The sequence below is a fragment of the Populus nigra genome, chromosome 4 (genome assembly GCF_951802175.1).
Source record: "Populus nigra chromosome 4, ddPopNigr1.1, whole genome shotgun sequence".
NCBI classification, from domain to species: Eukaryota; Viridiplantae; Streptophyta; class Magnoliopsida; order Malpighiales; family Salicaceae; genus Populus; species Populus nigra.
The window spans coordinates 2,288,984-2,307,908 of record NC_084855.1 but is presented as its reverse complement, the minus strand read 5'-3'; the positions used below and the strand labels follow the sequence as shown (position 1 = coordinate 2,307,908).

Below are 18,925 nucleotides of genomic sequence, written 5' to 3'. Positions count from 1 at the left end.
AGATGTAAAGATGGGAATAAATGTTCCTCAAATATGACATTCCATTGGAAACAGGGTGGCAAGAACTTAAACCCAATCAAATCAAGCACATCAGCTTCTTTTTCTATACTTCAAAAATTATTAAATTAATATTTTTAATATAATGATATTATTAAAAAATAATATAAATTATTTATTAGAACCTCACCTAATAGTTTAAACTATTAGATTGGGATAATTTTTTGACACGGTATCAGAACTTTAATGATCAAACGGTCACGAGTTCAAATCTCATAATTTTTATTTATTTGATAAAAATTAAACACAATGAAATGTAAATTTATCCAAGTTTCAAGTTCAAATAACTTTCATTTGATAGGATATGTTAAAAAATAATATAAATTATATTTTGATACCTCACTTGGTAATTTAAATGATTGAGTTAAGATGATTTTTTTAATATATATATATAAAATTTCGAGAACTTAACACAACAAAAGGTACCGATATATTGAGCGTGTTTGACAGTGTGGTTGCGGGTGCTTTTCAAATAACTTTTCGTGCCAAAATGCATGCCAACGATGTTTTTTTATTTTTTAAAAATTATTTTTGACATCAGCACATCAAAACAATCCAAAACATATAAATCATATTAAATTTTAGCAAAAAAAAAATTTTTTAGATTTTTTGAAAATACAGCCGCAGCCGCGCTCCAAACGGGCTCAATTGTATCAGACATACACAGTAACACCTCTACTCTATGGAATAAGCCGAGGCAGAAATAGCCAAAACATATAGGTGCCCTTTAAACGACAGGACGTTAGATTCTTAAAAGGATTGAAACGTGGAGCCCTTGTTGCCTTCATTAATTGAACTGACTTTATGCAATAGATGGTTGCATCAAGCTTGTTATAATTGGAAATTTGCCAACTGGTAATACATGCCAGCAAGGACAGACGAAGCTGGCGCCAAGGCATGAATGTGATAGGCATATTCGACGACGGGATAAGATTTCTGGGTAGCCATACAAACTATACCCATGTTAGCTATATAAAACTTTAAATCTTCAAGTGATTGATTGATTATTTTGATGCCGTCTTGCCACAGGTTAATTAGAAGCAGTATTGCCGGCCAATGAAACGTGTAATGTGACGTGCGTGGCATGAATATATGGTTTGTGTTGCCCAGCTTTGAGAGTTGCCCACCTTCATATATTCGCCATTGCTTTGAGAGCTGCCCACCTTCATTTTGCCCAGTTTATTTTATTTTATTTATAGGTTGAATTATGGGATGCTAGCTAGCTAGGTTTGAATCTCGAATGACGTCAATGACGAAGATATTTTGTAACTCCTGCAAATTCGAATGATGAATTATATTGTAGGGACAGTACTAGGAAGCGTAACAAAAGCTTGTAGTTGAAGAAAAATTCTAACTTCGGTTTGTAAGCTATTACTTTGATATTTTTATTTTTTAGATTTTTTTTCTATTCCAATTATAATTTTCAATTTAATTTTGAATTTACTAATTAGGATGGTTTTTTGTGTGTGTTTTTTGATAGCCTTATAGACTATCTTCAGTAAAAAACTTTATGGATCATTTACTTTTCAAAATATATGAAAGTTTTCTCAAAATTAATCTTAAAATTTAAAAATTCCAGGATGTTATTTTTAAGTGTTTGAGCGTCTTGTAGCACAAGTCCACGAGTAAAATCTGACAGAAAAACATGGAGCCATGATTAAAGCACCGACCTATTCCCTCTATCCCTTTGATTTTATGATGGCACAGAGGGAAAATCTTCGGCTTGTGGTAAACATGATGCTCGGAATTCAGGTGCTGTCGAGTGATAGTTGAATAGCAATAATCACAGCCATGCATACCAAAAACCTAGCAAGAAAGTAAACGAGCTGTTCTATGGTTGAGAAATAATGAGAGAAACTCGGCCTTTTATTGTTTTGTCTTCCCGAACTTTTTCTGACTTTGCTCACGCTCAAAAGCAGTGCTCCTTTTACTTTTTTCTTTCTCCTCATCTTCTTCAATGTCCATCCCACCAGGTCTTATTTTAAATTACTGATAACTAGCCTCCACGTATTTACTCAGATGATTTGGGAACTGGTTCAAATCCAGAGAAAAATAAAATCTGCGAGATTTTGCTGTCAATAAATATTTTATTTGAGCGTGGATACTGGCAATTCGATCGAAAAAAAGTATATATCGCACAGAGAAAGTTGTTCATGCCTGCCAAAGCTCCCAGAAGAAAAAACATTGTAGATAATTGTTCATCTAGTGCACTGATTATGGTCACTAGCTATCATCATTTATAAGATAAATTGGAAAGCATGCCATTTGAGAGTTTGTAACTTCTGCCAAGTTTTTATGTGCTATAATATTGGCCCGAGAATCAAATTCTAAATTTTCCAATTTCAGTGGATGAACTGCAAAGACTGTGAATACGCAGTCGCTGTCTGCCATGGAATGACGCGCATCAGCAATTCATCACCTTAAATTTATTCCACATAAACAGAATTCCTCCTTGCGGGTGTTTTAAAGGAAGAGCGGCAGTCGACAAAGTCATTTCAAAGGACTTAAACAGCGACCTCAGAGGCTCAGAGTCTTGACTTTTAAACTCTCTCCTAAGGGTATAAATTCTCCGATCGATATTCTGGATCAAAGTTAATTTGAACTAGGAATATTAAAAAAGGCATTATATCTTTTTTTTATCACCATATCAACCTTTCAGATTCTGTTTAGTCGTCAAGAATAACAGATCTTAAATGAGATTGAGAACGAGAATGAGTATTGTGTTTGAAATAATAATAAAAAACTAGAATGAAATTTAAAATTCCTAGTGTTTGTTTTTTTAAATAAAAATGAACAATAATTTAAAACTTATTGTATCAACAGTGGTAGTAGAAAAATAATAAAAATTATTATAATAATGATGATAACAATAATAATGGTGGAGAAGAACAAAATAAATTGAATAGTTGAATAACAATAATGATGGATGAAAGAAAAATAATAATAATATTAGAAAAAACAATGAAACAATAGTAATAATAACAAGTGATGGTGATAATTTAGATATCAAGAATGAAAAAAAAATATTTAATACTATATCATTTAAAAAATTAATTCTCATTCATTACTTCCATTCCCAGCTCACCTTGCATGGCAATGTAACTTTAATTAATTTTTATTCTCATTTTATTTTCTCTTAATTAAACACCTAAGAATTTAAAATAAAAATTTTGTTTTTATTTTCACGTTTCCCGTTTCCCGTTTCCCGTTTCCATTCCTTATTATTGAACAGTCCATTGAATTTATTTTTATTTAAACTTTTTATTTTCACGATTTCATTCCTTATTACCAAACAATTGAAGCTCGTTCCAAGTTGAAGCTTCAAGTTTCCTTGGCCCAGCCCATGTACATAGCCAATAGAAGACGATACTCGACCCAGTTCAATGGCCTGTGAGTGACAGGATAGAAGTGGGCTATGTCTGGCCCAATCCGATATATTTAATGAAGTGGGCCATAAGGCCCATGAAGCATCGTCTCTGATTCTCTTCCTCCTGACCAGGAAGTCAAAATAAAACGCAGAAGATATTTTTCGCGCCAATCCAATCGTGGGGCCGGCAGTGAGAGCAAAAGTCAGGGGCAAAATGGAAGGAAAATATCTGGCATCTCCATCCTCTCAAAATCCTGCCTCTAGTTTGTCCATACGAGTGAATCTGTGGGCAGTGGTTTGTTTTAAAGATTAACGGACACAAGTTGGGGAAACTTGTCACAATCACAGACCCACTTCAGCTTGTTATATAATAAAGTCAACAGGCTCGCTTCCTTCGTCCATACTCTGTCGTTAAACTATCCCAGATTTATCGTCTATACATCAAAATTATAAAAAATATATATATTTTAGATAAAATGTAATTTATAAACCAACGGGTGGTGCCGGACACTGAAACTATAATATATAACCTAATACAATCTAGATTTAAAATTAAATAAGTTTTAAATTAATACGGTCAAACACCAATAATTAGCTAAGATTCACCCGAATAAATCTGATTTAACCTCACCAAATCAAGATACAAGAATTAAAAAAAAATTAGTTTTAAATAAAAATAACAAATTTTGATTGTAAAATAACCTCACATGTTAACTCCTGACTTCGAATCCTTCTCATGTCAAATTATGAATTAAATTCTTTACTTTGTTTACAAGAAAGTAAATATTTTTTAAAGTGATTTTTATTTTTATATTATTGAAAAATAAATTATTTTTTTAATTTTTAGTAATTTAATGAAAAATAAATTGAAAAATAATTTTTTTTTCAAGTTTATTAAAAAAATAAGTACCAAAAATAGATAAAAAAGTTAAAGGATAAAGAAATTAAAAAAAATCTAATTTCATAAATTATTTCAAAAAAATAGTAATTAAAAAAATAGAGATAAAATCTGATAGATAAAAAAAATTAAAAGATGATGAAATTAAAAAATAAATAAAATAAAATAAATAACAATCAAAAGAATAGATATCAAATCTAATAAATATTTTAATTTAAAAAATATGAGAAAAATAAATAACAATAAAAAATATAATAACTAAAATTAATATAAAAATCAAATTAAATAATATTTCTAGGAATAAATTTTTTTTTAAAAAATACTCATAAGATTATGGATCAAATTTGATATTATTAATAAATAATAAAATATTTTTAGTTTTTTTTATAACTTTTAAGAAGTGTTTTTCGTTCAAAATAAAATAAAAAATACTTTTTAAAAACTAAACTAATTTTTTTTATTGAAAAATGTTTTCATTAATTAATTAAAATTTTAATAATAAATAAAGAAAAAAATGTTAAACATAATTATTTTTTTAAAAAACTATTTTATATTAAAAATTAGGGCCCTGTAGATATACATTGTATTGCACGAATATCGGCGACCAAGCGAAGGATAAGAACAAAAAAAGGATAAGACGTGAGACCCCCCGCACATCAGCAGTATATAAAGGATAAAAGATCATAATCATCACAAGATCGGTAAGACACACACTCTTGCTAAGTGCTTTGATTAAAAGGTTTGGAACAAATGGGATCTTTAATGTCTGGTTGGGACTCACCTGTACCTGATCGTGAATCAGGTAAATATTCTTGGCAATCATGGTTGTTCAATCTGTGCCATGACACACACATGGAGCTTTCGGGTTTTTTTTTTTTGGTTACTTGATTTGGCTTGATTATGTGACCCGTGGTTCCTTTTTCAGTGAAATACCAAAGGAATAGGTCACAAACTAAAGGAGACATTGATGCTTACTGGAAATCGAAGAAGAAAACAGAGGAGGATCATCTCAAAGTTTTCTCTAGTCCATCTAATAGCAACCAGGTCTAATTTCTATAACATGTTCACTTAGTTATATTGTTTTTTCGTGGGCACGCTTCTTTTTGCATGAATACCCTGAATCTTCACTTACATGATCATGACATGCATGTTACAGGATGGCATGTACGGAGATGGAGTAAAGTTTCAGAGACCAAGCTCTACAGCCGATACAGAGAAGTTCATGGACTCGGAAATTGAACCAAGTCTGGAGCAACTCATCAAGAAAAATGGCTGGTAATTAATTAAGCTAAAAATCCTAAGCATCTCACCCCGTTATGGCCATTAGATCAAAGTCTTGTATGGTTTAATCTAGCATGTACATCCTAATCAAGCCATTGTTGTTGCAGGTGGGCTAGTAGCATCTGGGCATTTCTAAATGAAACACCAGAACTGGAACGTTCCTCCAACAATTACTCAACACAGTTTCACATCGCCACCTCAAAATCCGTCAGTGGAGCCAGTGCTGTGTGATGGCCTCCTTGCTTCCTGTATACTGCATGGATTTACTAGAAAAGCTAAGCTACCACCTTTGTAAGATGCTGTGAATATGGAGAAGTTGAATGTGATTAGTGGATTTTGTCCTCTTTTCTGGCCACTTGATCATCTGTATAAATTATTAAGAGTGCAGGATGGTTGGCCATCAAGACATTGACTTGTATAACTTTATTACACCAGGCTTTTATCTTTGTTGTCCCCCTAATTAATCAAGATGGTTTGAAAAGGCCTTCATGAGAAATAAAGTGAAATTGTGCAGTTTGTATCCTGCTATTCTATATCTGTGATTCGAACAGTGTTTGTTTTTGCCAAAAAAAAATTATTTTTTATTTTTTAAAATTGTGGTTGATGTTAAAGATTTTTTTTTTAAAAAAAATATTATTTTAGTCTCGTGGCAGGTTGAATCAGAGCTGGATTCAAGCTGTGCAATGTTTAATAGGAACAACGACCCTACCTTAGTATCAATTATATAACAAGCTTTTTGAGAATGATCAGTTATATAATGAAAGGAAATGGAAAAAACAAAAAAATCTGTCCTGAAACATTCATGACTCATTATTTGGTTAATTTATATCAGTTCAGGGTGGATTGGGCCTTCTGGAGCATTATTAGTTCACGAAAGAAACGGAGCCCTGGAGCCCCCGAGCTTGGGCTAATGGTGAAGGTTTTTAATGGGCCGGTTTTTCAAAGGAAGGTTTCTTGTTGCTGGGCTTTATGGGCTACCATGTACACAAACACCAAGAAAACGATAAAAGATAAATCCACCGAAACCAGTATCGTAGTTATAAATCCTGAACTCTACTGTGACCTCAGGCCATGAGTTGGGTGTGGTTAACTCGTAATTATACGAGTTACCCCAGTTTTTGGAGTTTTCTTTTAAAAAAATTATTGAATCTCACACTTTACTTTTAAGGAATGAAATTAATCAGTTAACATCTAGAATTCTAATTATTTTAATTTACTAATATTGAAAATAAATAATTTTTAAAAATTAAAAAAATTATTTCAATATATTTTTAAATATAAAAATTATCATTACAATTCCAAACGATTTTAAATACAACAAGCTTTTTTTACTCAAACAGAAGTTACGATATTACCTAACAAGTTTGAAAATGAAAAGCTTTTTTAACTCAAACCGCAATATTTTTAGGGTGTTTGATATACTGTGTTTTTAAAAAATTTTAAAATTATTTTTATAATTTTAGATTTTTTAACGTGTTGATATTAAAAATATTTTTTAAAAAATAATAAAAATTTATTTTAATATATTTTTAAATAAAAAGATTTTAAATTACCTCCGCTATTACATTTCTGAACCAGCTGGAAGCAATTGAATGCAAGAAATAAACAGCATCATGTTTTCTTTAACTTCACACAACAATCATGACGTCGCAATTCATAGGCCCTCACGACGATAGGGAAACAGCACCCTGTTCTGAGATTGAGTTTTACTATTGTCCTTTACACTAAATTCTAATACCAATTTGAAATAATCCCTGAGTTTTTATTCAATACAAACAAGTCCAAGTCTAGCTTATAGTTTTCAATTTTGGTCCCTAGATATTTAACATTTTACAAAAAAATACTGAACTCTTTTTTAGCTCCACACACTTGCATAGCTGGCCTCTTTTCTGATGTAAGGCGATGGAAATTTGGAGGACTTCCACTCCAGGAATTTCAATTAACAATATTAGTATAAAAAATGACTTATACCGGTCCAACGAGCATTTTAAAAATAATATTCCTTCAAACCTATAAATCAATTATGGCCTTACCTAAGATTGATTTTCTTTTTGGTCTTTTTAATTTTTTGTTAATATTATCAGGAGTAATTTGGTATTTGCATAGAATAATTAAAAAAAAAAGAAAAAACTGCAATACATGCGCCGGGGTTTGGGAGGCGCGTGCAGCGCCTCACGTTGGAAGTAGAGGTGAGCAAAAAAACTGAAAAACCGAGAAAACAAAAAAAAAATAACTAAAAAATCAAACCGTGAACAAAAACCGATTAAACCGATTAAAATTTTGAAAAAACCGACCGGTTCAATTCGGTTTTATAACTCTAAAACCAAAAAAGCCAAACTGAACCGAACCTAAACCAAAAAAACCGAGCCAAACCGGTTTGAACCGGTTTTTGTTCTAAAAAACCAAACCAAACCGAACCAAAACTGGTCGGTTTAAACCGATTTCGGTTTTTTTAAAAAAAAATTCAATTTCATTACTTTTTTTTGATAAAAATCAAACCGAATCGAAAATAATCACCCTTAATTAAAAAGAACATAACATGTTGGGACGGCATTGGATGCGTCTTGCCGCCCCCATAACGATGGTGAGGAGTGTTCCCCCGTCCCATTTAAGGTGACATGCCCCCCCCCCCCTTTTTTTTTCTCTTTAGCCTTGAAAAATATGTTGTCCTAACCTTATTTCCTTGTAAACTTTAAGGTTATGTTTGAAAATGTAGTAGCAGTTGTGATTTATAGTGTTTTTTGTTTAGAAATACATCAAAATAATATATATATATATATATATATATATTTTATTTTTTAAAAATTATTTTTAACATCAACACATTAAAATAATCTAAAAAAAATTAAAATTTTAAAAAACACGGTTTAACTGCATTCCCAATCACACCCTTAGTCAAGAATAACATGTAATTATGGCAGCAAAGAGTCGTTCAAACGATCCACACCCTCCACTTCAGAAATTCCTCTAAATTTTCTGCTCAACCTATCATGATAAAAAAGAGAAAAAAAAGAGAGGGAGAATAGTAACATCTTACACCTACCATTGTACAGAAATCATGAACCTTTCCCACAAAACGGCTATGTTCACCAAATTTCTCGAACGATAACAACTAATCCGTGCTCTCAGCCCTTGAAGTTAGTAGTAAATCACTCATCAATGCCCCCACCGAAAATCGGAAGCGACTGCCCAACAAATCGTTCCCCGCCAGACTAAGGTTTCTGATTAGATCCATTTTCTTCGTAACCCTCTTTATTAAAAATAAAATTAAAAATACCGATCCCATCGTCATCCATGAGAAATTGGTTCCATTAGTGAGTTTTACTCTCCACTTCATACGCACGATCACGAATTTTTCTTCAATAAATTCCAAGGAGGTTTGTTGATTTTTTTTTCATGGATTCAATGATAATGATGGATGATTTTTAAAAAATAAAAAAAATACAGGGGAAATAGACTTGAAAATAACATATCATTAAAAAAAAAAAGACCAAGTAGAGCATTAAAGAGTAACTTTTACTTCTAGAACCTCTCCCCTCTAATATGATAGTCAAAGTCATAATTAATTACTCTCTCAATCCCTAAATAAATGCCCTTTTTATTCTTGATATTACTCCATTTAATTCAAGTTTTCATTCTAAATCTAGAAAGTATAGTTATTACATACTTTCATTCACTTTATTACATTACCCTTCACTATTTTTTTTAAATATATTCAAAACAAATATTTAACTTATTTATTGTTAAGAATAAAAGTGGATGATAATTTAAAAATAAACACAGTTAATGAATTTTTTCTATTTTTAAAAATTCATGCAAATAAATAATTAGAACATTTAGAGAACTAATGTTTATTCATAACAAAAAAGAAGAAAATAATAAAGATAAAAGAAACAAGTTATCAGAAAATAATATAAATTATATATTGAAATTTTATCTAATAACTTATATTTTTTGGCCGAGATGATTATTTAACATGATATTAAAATTTTATTGAACAAACAATTATATATTTAAATTTTATTATCATTATATTTAATAAAATTAATCACAAAAGTATTATCATTATATTTAATAAAATTAATCACAAAATTGTTATATGTATTGGCAACTTTCAAACTCATATGACCTTCTCACTTAAAAAAATATATTAAAGAATAATATAAAATTATGTATTACATCTTACCTAACAAATTATATATATATATATTCTTTTAACTAAGCATATTTTTTTGTTTTTTATACCGGCTATTTCTATTCCCTCACACCTACCAAATATAATATGAGATACACGGAGTTAATTAGCAAAAGAAAATAATTAGTTAATTTGAAATTACCATTATCCCATTATTATCTAGCAAATTACATCCTTCAGTTTTGTCCATAAATTGTGGACGCCTTGTGTCGTTTCTCCAACACAACGTCTATCTCTTCTCCTTGTTAAACTTCCTTGGTTTCTTTCATCAAGAGAATTTCTCTACAATGGCTGATAAAAGCAAGATCTTGATCATTGGAGGTACTGGTTACATAGGAAAATTCATCGTGGAGGCAAGCGCCAAGGCCGGCCACCCCACTTTCGCCTTGGTTAGAGAGAGTACAGTCTCTGATCCTGTCAAACGAGAACTTGTCGAGAAATTCAAGAACTTAGGCGTCACTTTGATCCATGTAGCTGCTTAAACCTCCTCTGCCATGTTTTGATGATTTTGTTTCCTTGTCTTTTCAAGAAACAAAATGTATTGATTGTGTCATATTGTGGGGAATTTGCAGGGAGATGTCGACGGCCATGACAATTTGGTGAAGGCAATCAAGCAGGTGGATGTGGTGATATCAGCGATTGGGAGCATGCAAATAGCAGATCAAACCAAGATCATTGCCGCCATTAAAGAAGCTGGCAATGTCAAGGTAGGTCCATGATCATAAATCTTTTTCTGTTTCTGATCAAGTTATACCATTGAATCTAACATTCAGGACTGCGACATTGAGATCTTTGCGTTAATGGTAAATCAATTGAGCTCACTCTGTTCTTCCATGCTTGTTTATAAAGGAAAAAAGAGCAAACCTCAAAAATGCCATCGACATTAGATTAGTATCAATCTTGCCCCCAAACAGTCTCTTGTAACAATTCTACGCCCAAACAATTTAGATTTTTCAATGGGGGTATTCTATTATAATTCCTTAACATAAAAAGTAAATTTCCACACAAAAAACCATTTCTTATGAATTCATGATCAAATCTGAAAAAAAACTAAATAAATTCTGAATGGGGACAAAATTGATATAAACATTTGTTTGGGGGTAAAATTGAGAGTATATATATAGCTGGGGGGTATTTTTGAGGTTTGCCCGAGATCGTGCTTAATCTCACTGTAATATACTTGTCAGAATCAAAACTTCTAATTAATATTAAATGGAACCTGGAAAAGGAGATTTGTTACAGAATATGGCATTTCTCTTTGCGAAATCTTATCTTTTCCTCTTAATGAATAAGCAAAAAGGTACATGATGAGTTTTTAAAGTTATATAAAATTATTTGAAGAGTTTGGCATTAAAGGGCACCAGATAAATATTAAACTACTAGCAGCGTTATAAATATTATTTTTTAAAATTATATTTGCTTGTAAATATCTTAAAATAATTTTTTTTATTTTTGATATCAACACATCAAAATGATCTAAAAATTTTAAAAAAATTAATTTAAAATTTTAACAAAAAATAGTTCAACCTCAATGTTAAACTCCCCGCAAATGTTACAGTGTTCTGCTGCAGTCTAACAATATCAACTTCTATATACCATGATGGTGATTATTTTATTTATCTTGCTGTTTTTCTCAATTTGTCTAAGAGAATCATCAAGGAGACATGGAATTTTAATAATAATAATTGAATCTTTTTTGTGTGTTTTGTTCAGAGATTCTTCCCTTCAGAATTTGGAATGGATGTGGATCATGTCAATGCTGTTGAGCCTGCAAAAACTGCATTTGCAATGAAGGCTCAGATTCGACGTGCCATCGAGGCTGCAGGGATTCCCTACACTTATGTGCCTTCCAACTTCTTTGCTGCATATTATCTCCCCACATTGGCACAGTTTGGACTTACTGCTCCTCCGAGAGACAAGATCACCATCCTCGGAGATGGCAATGCCAAGTGTAATAAACAATATGATGTTATTAACTCTCTCTATGAAATATGAGTTGGAAAATGAATTAGCCTAATAGTTTTGACATTTATTTTGCTCAACAGTGGTTTTCAATAAGGAAGATGACATTGGAACCTACACCATCAAAGCTGTGGATGATGCAAGAACCTTGAACAAGACTGTCCTAATCAAGCCTCCTAAAAACACCTACTCATTCAATGAGCTTATTGATCTATGGGAGAAAAAGATTGGCAAAACCCTCGAAAAAACCTTTGTTCCTGAAGAGAAACTTCTGAAGGACATCCAAGGTCAGTGAAACCCTCATCCATAAAACAGAATGTCAATGCCAGCACTATTTCTTTCTATCAGATTCTTGATGTGCACTGATCACAGGAGCAAGTGCAAATTATTAAACGAAGTGAAGATATCATGTTGTTGGTATATTTTATCTGATTTTTCTTTCATTCTTGCAGAGTCTCCGATTCCGATTAATATTGTTCTGTCAATCAACCACTCAGCCCTCGTTAATGGTGACATGACCAACTTTGAGATTGACCCATCATGGGGGCTTGAGGCCTCTGAGCTATATCCAGATGTCAAATATACCACCGTGGAAGAGTACCTTGATCAGTTTGTCTGAGGCACTGGCATCTCCTGCTCTCCAGTTATTAATGAAATAAACAGCCGAATAGTTGGAAATTTGGGTGTTTCTTATTGACGAGTGTTTGTCCAAGTCAAGGAGGTCTCTTTCCTTATAAACCTTGTGAAATGATGCTCTGCTCTAGTTAATTGCCATGGTTTGTATCTATTGCTGGAAGAGATGTTCTGGGTGAGAATAATGTAATTGAGTTATGATGGATATGTTTAAAGCTTTTGCATTTGTTTTTCTAGCTTATGGCATTGTCCCCCAATGAATCAAGCCTGATGCTTGCATTGTTTTTTTAATTTACGATAAATGAAAGAATCTTATTCCAAAAACTAAAATCAGGAAGCTGATAGCTAAGCAAAGTCAACCAATGAATAGAAAATGACACAAATAAAGGGAAACAGTATTTTGGTGTTAAAGCTATGATGGTCGAATAGCAGCCTTCGGAATGCTGAATTCCCATTTCAGTTTAGGAGGATGAACAGTAAAGATATAGCTCTGTAGAGTGTTGATTGCCAAGAGATTACCAAAGACAACCATTATGGATTTCCAATTTCAGGAAGAACTTCCATATCCAGCCAATGCCAACAAGAACAAGTACTCATATTGCTTGACTCTAAAAACCGGATGCAATGGAACCGAGCAAGCTGCTTAACTGAGACGTGAACGTCGTGCTAGGATCATGGGCTGCATTTCTTTGGCTTAATTTTTATGATCTCACTGATGACCCTCATTAGGTTGGCATAGAAAACTACATGATTTAACTTAAACCAGCAATACACTAGATAGGTAGCAAGAAAACTTGTAAATAAAGGAAAGAAAAAGGGTTGATCCCCATCACAATCCAAATGGGTTAGCTTATTATCATAATCACTACCTGAGAGACTTAATTCCATTGCGGTCATTACAATTACAAAAAAAAATCCCATTGCAGCCTAGAGCCAAATGATGAAGGGACAGGCAGAACTAAGGCCATGTAGAGGAACGATCGATAGGGCTCTAACCTCTAGGTTGGGTGTTTCTAACCATTTCACGGTTTGATGTGCCTTGGTTTCTTAACTCACCATCCAACAACAGTTCCAAACAATTCTGATATCCACCTAACAAATTAAGGAAGGATCCTCAACATTGTGGGATTGGTTTGTCATGTGCTGTTGACTGGGCATAATTAATATGCCAGGTTGCTTATGAAAAAAATAACGTGAAAGGAAGTTTCTTTATCCTCAGATATCAGAATATTGCTCGACTGATCATCCACAAATGGCTCTCTAGCACCTGGCATTTGAAAATTTCTTGAAAACTTAAAACTTAAACAATAGTTATTCTTATCTTCTACCTTAGAACCAACTTTTGAAGAGACAGCTTTTCTTCTGCTCTGAGGAAAGCTGTCGCCTATGAATGGCCGAGTGAAAATAAAATCAGGATCAAAATTATTTCCACTCGTTTTCTTTGCCCTTTACAAAAACTTGATTCACAGCACAAGAAAATTTCTGACGCAATTGTTTCTATAGCACAGGTATATACATCTACAAGTTCTGTCTTCAACTGTTACACTATTTTTTTTATGACATTCGAACAACATTAGAGCCTTCAAAGAGTTTGTTTAAATAACCAAAGAATCTGAAATCAAACCTACATAGCCATGAGAGCAAGCTTGATGATCACCAGCCTCATCTCTTCTTAAGAAACCTTGTCAAAATAGCCTCTCTAATTCCAGAAACTGGTTCTGGTTCTGGAGCTGGTGTCGGTGCCTGCAATATTGATGCCAGAGCTATTTCTTCTATTCTCGGTTGTTTCTCCAAGTACCCCATCATTCTCCTAGGCTTCAGCACCCCACCCTTTTTCTCAACTGCAACATCTTAAGAAAAAACATGCAACTTACTATTAGTTCTACAGATTCAAGAAATGAGGCTCAACAACTCACCTAACATAAAAATGTTAAGAAATCCTTACCATTTAAATCCAAGTAAGGTTTAGAAGATTCTGATAAGAGAACAAGTGTAGGGGTGACAATTGCGAGGAGAGCCCAGAAGAAGAAAATCACTAGAAAAATTCTCCCAGTCATTTGTAGGGGGAAAAGTGGTACAGTCCGATATTATTTGAGAGTTCTATTGCAGATATAGAGGGAGAGTTTCTATGCCTATAATTAGCTGGCCATGTCCGAGAAACGTTGTCAATATAAAATTCAGCAAAGTACCGCTCCAATTTGTTATACATTTGTCTTTCAATTTTAAAGTCAATTAGTATCAAAATAACATATTCGAGACGTTTGCTATTCAGTTGTTGGAGATTTGATATACAAGTTGGTACATGATTAGACATTTCCATCTGGCATCATTGCCATGGCCCTAGCCAATACATACGTGCCAAGCCTGCTTTTGTGGTATTTTGTACTTCACCCCCACTCATTCTAGCCGTCTAGCAATGGAGCAGCCAGGTGATATCTGAGAATATGATTATGGCTTGAGATATTCAATTATTCAAATTGACCATGTCGTGAGTAACTTTTTTCTTCAATCGGCTTTGGCTCCTTGCTGATTCATGGCTACACTAGCTAATTTCTCCCTTGTGATTCAGTGTTGCTCACACTCGTTTTCGGGGCAGCACGAGGTCAGAATTGGTGATTCGCCGAGCAAACTTCTGGCTGTCCCCAGGAGAGAGACTGCAAGGAATCTGACCTCCAACAGGATGAATCCATGAATGTAGATCAGCAGATGAACCACAATAGACAAATTGGTGGACCATTTCGGCTTCGCATTGGGTTTACATGGATTCCAGTCTGAACAAGCCTTGACCCAGTTTGATCCTTTTTGTGCTTTGGGTTAGGTTCACGCCTAGCTTTTTATGGTATTGATAAAACCTTAACGTAAAACCAATTTAGAGCATTCCGAACAAATGCTGATTATATACTATTAACCACATATTAAATCAAGATGATCATCATTCAAATACAGTTGAAACTTGAAACATTGAATCCAAATACAATCCATTCACACAAGTCACTGCAAGGGACAGCAAAGCACACACAGTGCAATTTAATCGATTTCTGCAACTTCAAAATTAAAAAAAAAAATATGGAATGTCATTTCAGAACACACAACATCCTGGGAAACGAAATGGTCAGCGGATGTGTAAGGAACAGGGGAGGAAGAAGGTGGGAAATTGTGATCTGAAAATTTTACATTTTGCGTTGAAGTTGAAAACGAATTTTGATTCATACATATAAACTGTAGTCAGTGAGATGAATACAGAATCGAACCAGGTCTCGCCATTGGTTCAAAATCATACAAGTGGGATTTTCTCAATCAATGCACAGCTCAAACATCAATTCACACACACTGACAGCTCAGGCATCTTCAAATACTAAACAAAGTAGGCCGGCTCACCATCAACCACGATTGATTCATTAGACTAAAAAAATAGAATACTAGAAGAATTCTAATGTATAAAGGAATATCCCCAGCTAACGCAGAAAATGTGTGATCGTAAAGTCATGCTAGTGACTGCTACAGCTAGAAATATAAAACAAAATGAAATTTTCAAATCCTATTGAGTTTTGCATATGGTACTTGACGTAGACAGGAAAACCTTCAAAAATTAAAAGCAAGACATCTGGAAGGCTTCAGGACATGTCATAGCTTAGTCCCTCATCAAGCCACTGCTGCTTGCATCAGACTTCTTCTTGCCATACCTCTGCAAAAAAACAAAAGGAAAGGAGTTACTGCATTTTAACTGGAAAAAGAAAAGGAAACATCCAATGTGCATTTTAACTCCATTTGTGTGTTCAAACAAAAAAAAGAAAAGAAAACCAGCCATCAATTACCACGACTGAAAGAGAATATAGAAGATGGTGGCAAAAGGGAGAGGAGAGGGGTGGTTACAAGAAAACTCTCCAAAGCTCTTACCTGCTTTCCTAGGCTGAATGGAACATATTTGTACTTCATCATGTGCATGATTTGGCGCTTCATTGTGAGGACAAACAGAACAATCCAATAGCAGAGTAATATGGGCCAGAAAACAGGGACATCAAATATAGAAAAGAAGGTCATTAGGAAGGCCACACAAAAAGCCTTGGTGATGGCGTACCTGAAAGCAGAACCAAAAAAACAAGTCATTTTTGGGGTCTGGAATTCATAGAAAATAAGATATGGTCAGAGTGCAAAGTGTGAGATGGATTCTGTTCATTCGGTAACATCTTAGAATGGGGCTCTGTCAGAATAATGATGTTGATCAGACTGAGACAAAGTGTATCTTCTTCCTGACTTGCAAGATCTAGGGCCACTAAAGCTTACCAACAATATTGTCTTCTTGTTGACTAATTAACCTATGATGTCTGTTGTTAAAGCTCTTTGTAATCTTTCCTCGTCAACTTGCATATGCAGCTGGTCCCATGCCAATAGGATTTTTTATAAACCTTTTTCAAGCCTCTTAGCAATAGTTTCTAGTTCCTCAGTCAGTGTGATGTTGAAAAGCCAAAAGGTATAACTTGTTGCAAGACCTCCCCCCCCCCCCCAAAAAAAAAAAAAAAAAGAAAAAAGAAAAGAAAAAAAGAAAAAAGAAAAAAGAAAAAAGAAAAAAAAAAGCGTACCCTTCTAATATCGGCTCTTACAGAGTATAATTTAAGCCAACAACAGCTAGCAAACAAAGATGGCAATAATCAAACAAATTATGGTAATGTGTGGCAACAAACTGGTTTCAATCCACCAGAGGTTATATGGATTGTCCACATCCATGCCACGTGTTAATACCCTTTTGAATTTATTATCTGATACAGAATACATATTCCAAGTGTAGAAATCATGCGGCATTAATGACACCAACGCCATGAAACATTAATAATATTCCACAGAAATTATAACTGGCATGTATAGGGTCAACAAAATGCAAAGTGCTAAATCTCTATGTAACACTGAGTGTTCTCCAACTAAATTTCCTACCACACCAGCAGATGAAAGCAGCACTTCATACTAACTTTTAGATTTTTACGCTTTAATCAAAATAGTATTTCTGATATCCTATACTTCAAGATTAAAATGGACAAAGCAATCATAAGCAAAACCCATGCAGGACAAAAAAATGACACCTGCTTGTAAGGATAAATAAAGCCTGACAGATAAATATTAATGGAAACTAATACCAGCACGAACACCAAAAACATGCTGGAGTACAAAGAACATGCTGGAAAATCAATTGCATAACCTACTCAGGCATTCCACCCAAACACTAGCTAATATACCAAAACAAACAGAATCATCTACTATACTGCAAAAGAAAATCTTGATTACCAGAACTTAAACTCAGGAAGGCGGCGGATAAAGGGCTTGAACTCATCCGATCCTTTAGTTGGCAAAGAAGCCCCATCCAAAACTTCAAGTTCAGGATCAACCTTGGGTGACAGAAACCCAATCAACAAGTTCAAGATATAAATCCCAAGACCATAAGACACAATGTAAAACCCTTGAGCATAGAAAACACGCAACACATAAATTGCTGCAACCGCAAGAGTTCCAAGCCACCTCTGCATCGGATGAGGAGTGGATCGGTCGAGATAGTACTGGAATGCCCGAGAGAAATCATTTCTCCACTTCGCAACAGGTCCCACCACATTGGCAGCATCACCACCATTTCCTTCCATCAATTACTATATTCTAATTTCTCCTGCAGATCCAAAACATAATCAATAATCTTCTACAAAACTTGAATTAATTAGGGCTCAAGCTAGCTTAATTGCAATAATCATTTCAGTTATTTTCTTCAAAACAACACAACTTCAATAACAAAAAAAAACAAAGAGGATCAAGAATCGTTAAATTTCTTCTTATTTTTTTAATCACATGCGTAAATGATAACTATAAACGCGGAGAATAATTCAAATACTAGGCAAAAAAAAAAAATTAAGACCCGTTGAATAATATAGAATTAGCTAAGCATTTTCTTTTGTTTTTTGATTTCTCGGAAACCAAACAGAAATTAAACAAATGAAATCAAGAATCGTTAAAAACCTGTTTCTCTTTTTGCTTAAATTGATCGAGTGAATCATAAATATAATAATAGCATACATAAAGAGAGATCATGAAAGCTAACCTCGAGAGAGTTAGGATTTTGAAACAGGTGAGGATCCAATTAGGGAAAGTGAACGGTGAGAAGGTGATCTATCGGTGATGAAGCGATCGCTGATTTTGTTACCTTCTCTTTCTCTGGATTTTTTTTAAAGCTTAAAATGCGTTTAGCATCTGAACGATGGACATTTCGCGTGCCAGTTGCAGGCGCGCGCCTAATCAACCCATCAGAACGTGCCCTTCTTGTGTCGTTTTATTAGGAACTATTTATGGACCGAGCCAGGGTCTCCTTGGGACTGAACGTGGCCAGCCTAGTGACTGCTTGGACAGGCGATTTCGGCTCGCGTTAAAGCCCGATCCCGATCCCGATCCCGATCCCAGTCTTTTCTTTTTGTAGGATCAGTTCAATTTTCAATCCCAGTCTCCTTCCTTTGTTCACTAAGCCACCTCTGCCTGGATACAAATGAAAGTGTGGCAAAGA

The 18,925-nt window shown here is 33.8% G+C and overlaps 3 protein-coding genes across 3 annotated transcripts; 2 read left to right on the top strand and 1 right to left on the bottom strand.

The window, feature by feature from the left end:
• The first annotated feature begins 4,965 nt into the window (after nucleotides 1-4,965).
• Nucleotides 4,966-6,138, top strand: LOC133691712 (uncharacterized). Its single transcript, XM_062112318.1, has 4 exons — nucleotides 4,966-5,124; nucleotides 5,248-5,366; nucleotides 5,479-5,597; nucleotides 5,711-6,138. The coding sequence occupies exons 1-4, from the start codon at nucleotides 5,073-5,075 to the stop codon at nucleotides 5,832-5,834; spliced, it is 414 nt and encodes a 137-aa protein (XP_061968302.1). The 5' UTR covers nucleotides 4,966-5,072; the 3' UTR covers nucleotides 5,835-6,138.
• A 3,860-nt stretch (nucleotides 6,139-9,998) lies between these two features.
• On the top strand, nucleotides 9,999-12,629 carry LOC133692716 (phenylcoumaran benzylic ether reductase Betv6-like). The gene is made up of 5 exons (XM_062113839.1): nucleotides 9,999-10,268; nucleotides 10,371-10,505; nucleotides 11,512-11,749; nucleotides 11,844-12,047; nucleotides 12,213-12,629. Exons 1-5 carry the CDS (start codon nucleotides 10,086-10,088, stop codon nucleotides 12,377-12,379), a joined length of 927 nt encoding a protein of 308 aa, XP_061969823.1. The 5' UTR covers nucleotides 9,999-10,085; the 3' UTR covers nucleotides 12,380-12,629.
• A 3,138-nt stretch (nucleotides 12,630-15,767) lies between these two features.
• On the bottom strand, nucleotides 15,768-18,922 carry LOC133690814 (protein RER1B-like). The gene is made up of 4 exons (XM_062111080.1): nucleotides 18,470-18,922; nucleotides 17,671-18,043; nucleotides 16,291-16,471; nucleotides 15,768-16,078 (listed from the first exon to the last, which is right to left on the bottom strand). The coding sequence occupies exons 2-4, from the start codon at nucleotides 18,018-18,020 to the stop codon at nucleotides 16,025-16,027; spliced, it is 585 nt and encodes a 194-aa protein (XP_061967064.1). The 5' UTR covers nucleotides 18,021-18,043; nucleotides 18,470-18,922; the 3' UTR covers nucleotides 15,768-16,024.
• Nucleotides 18,923-18,925: the final 3 nt, after the last annotated feature.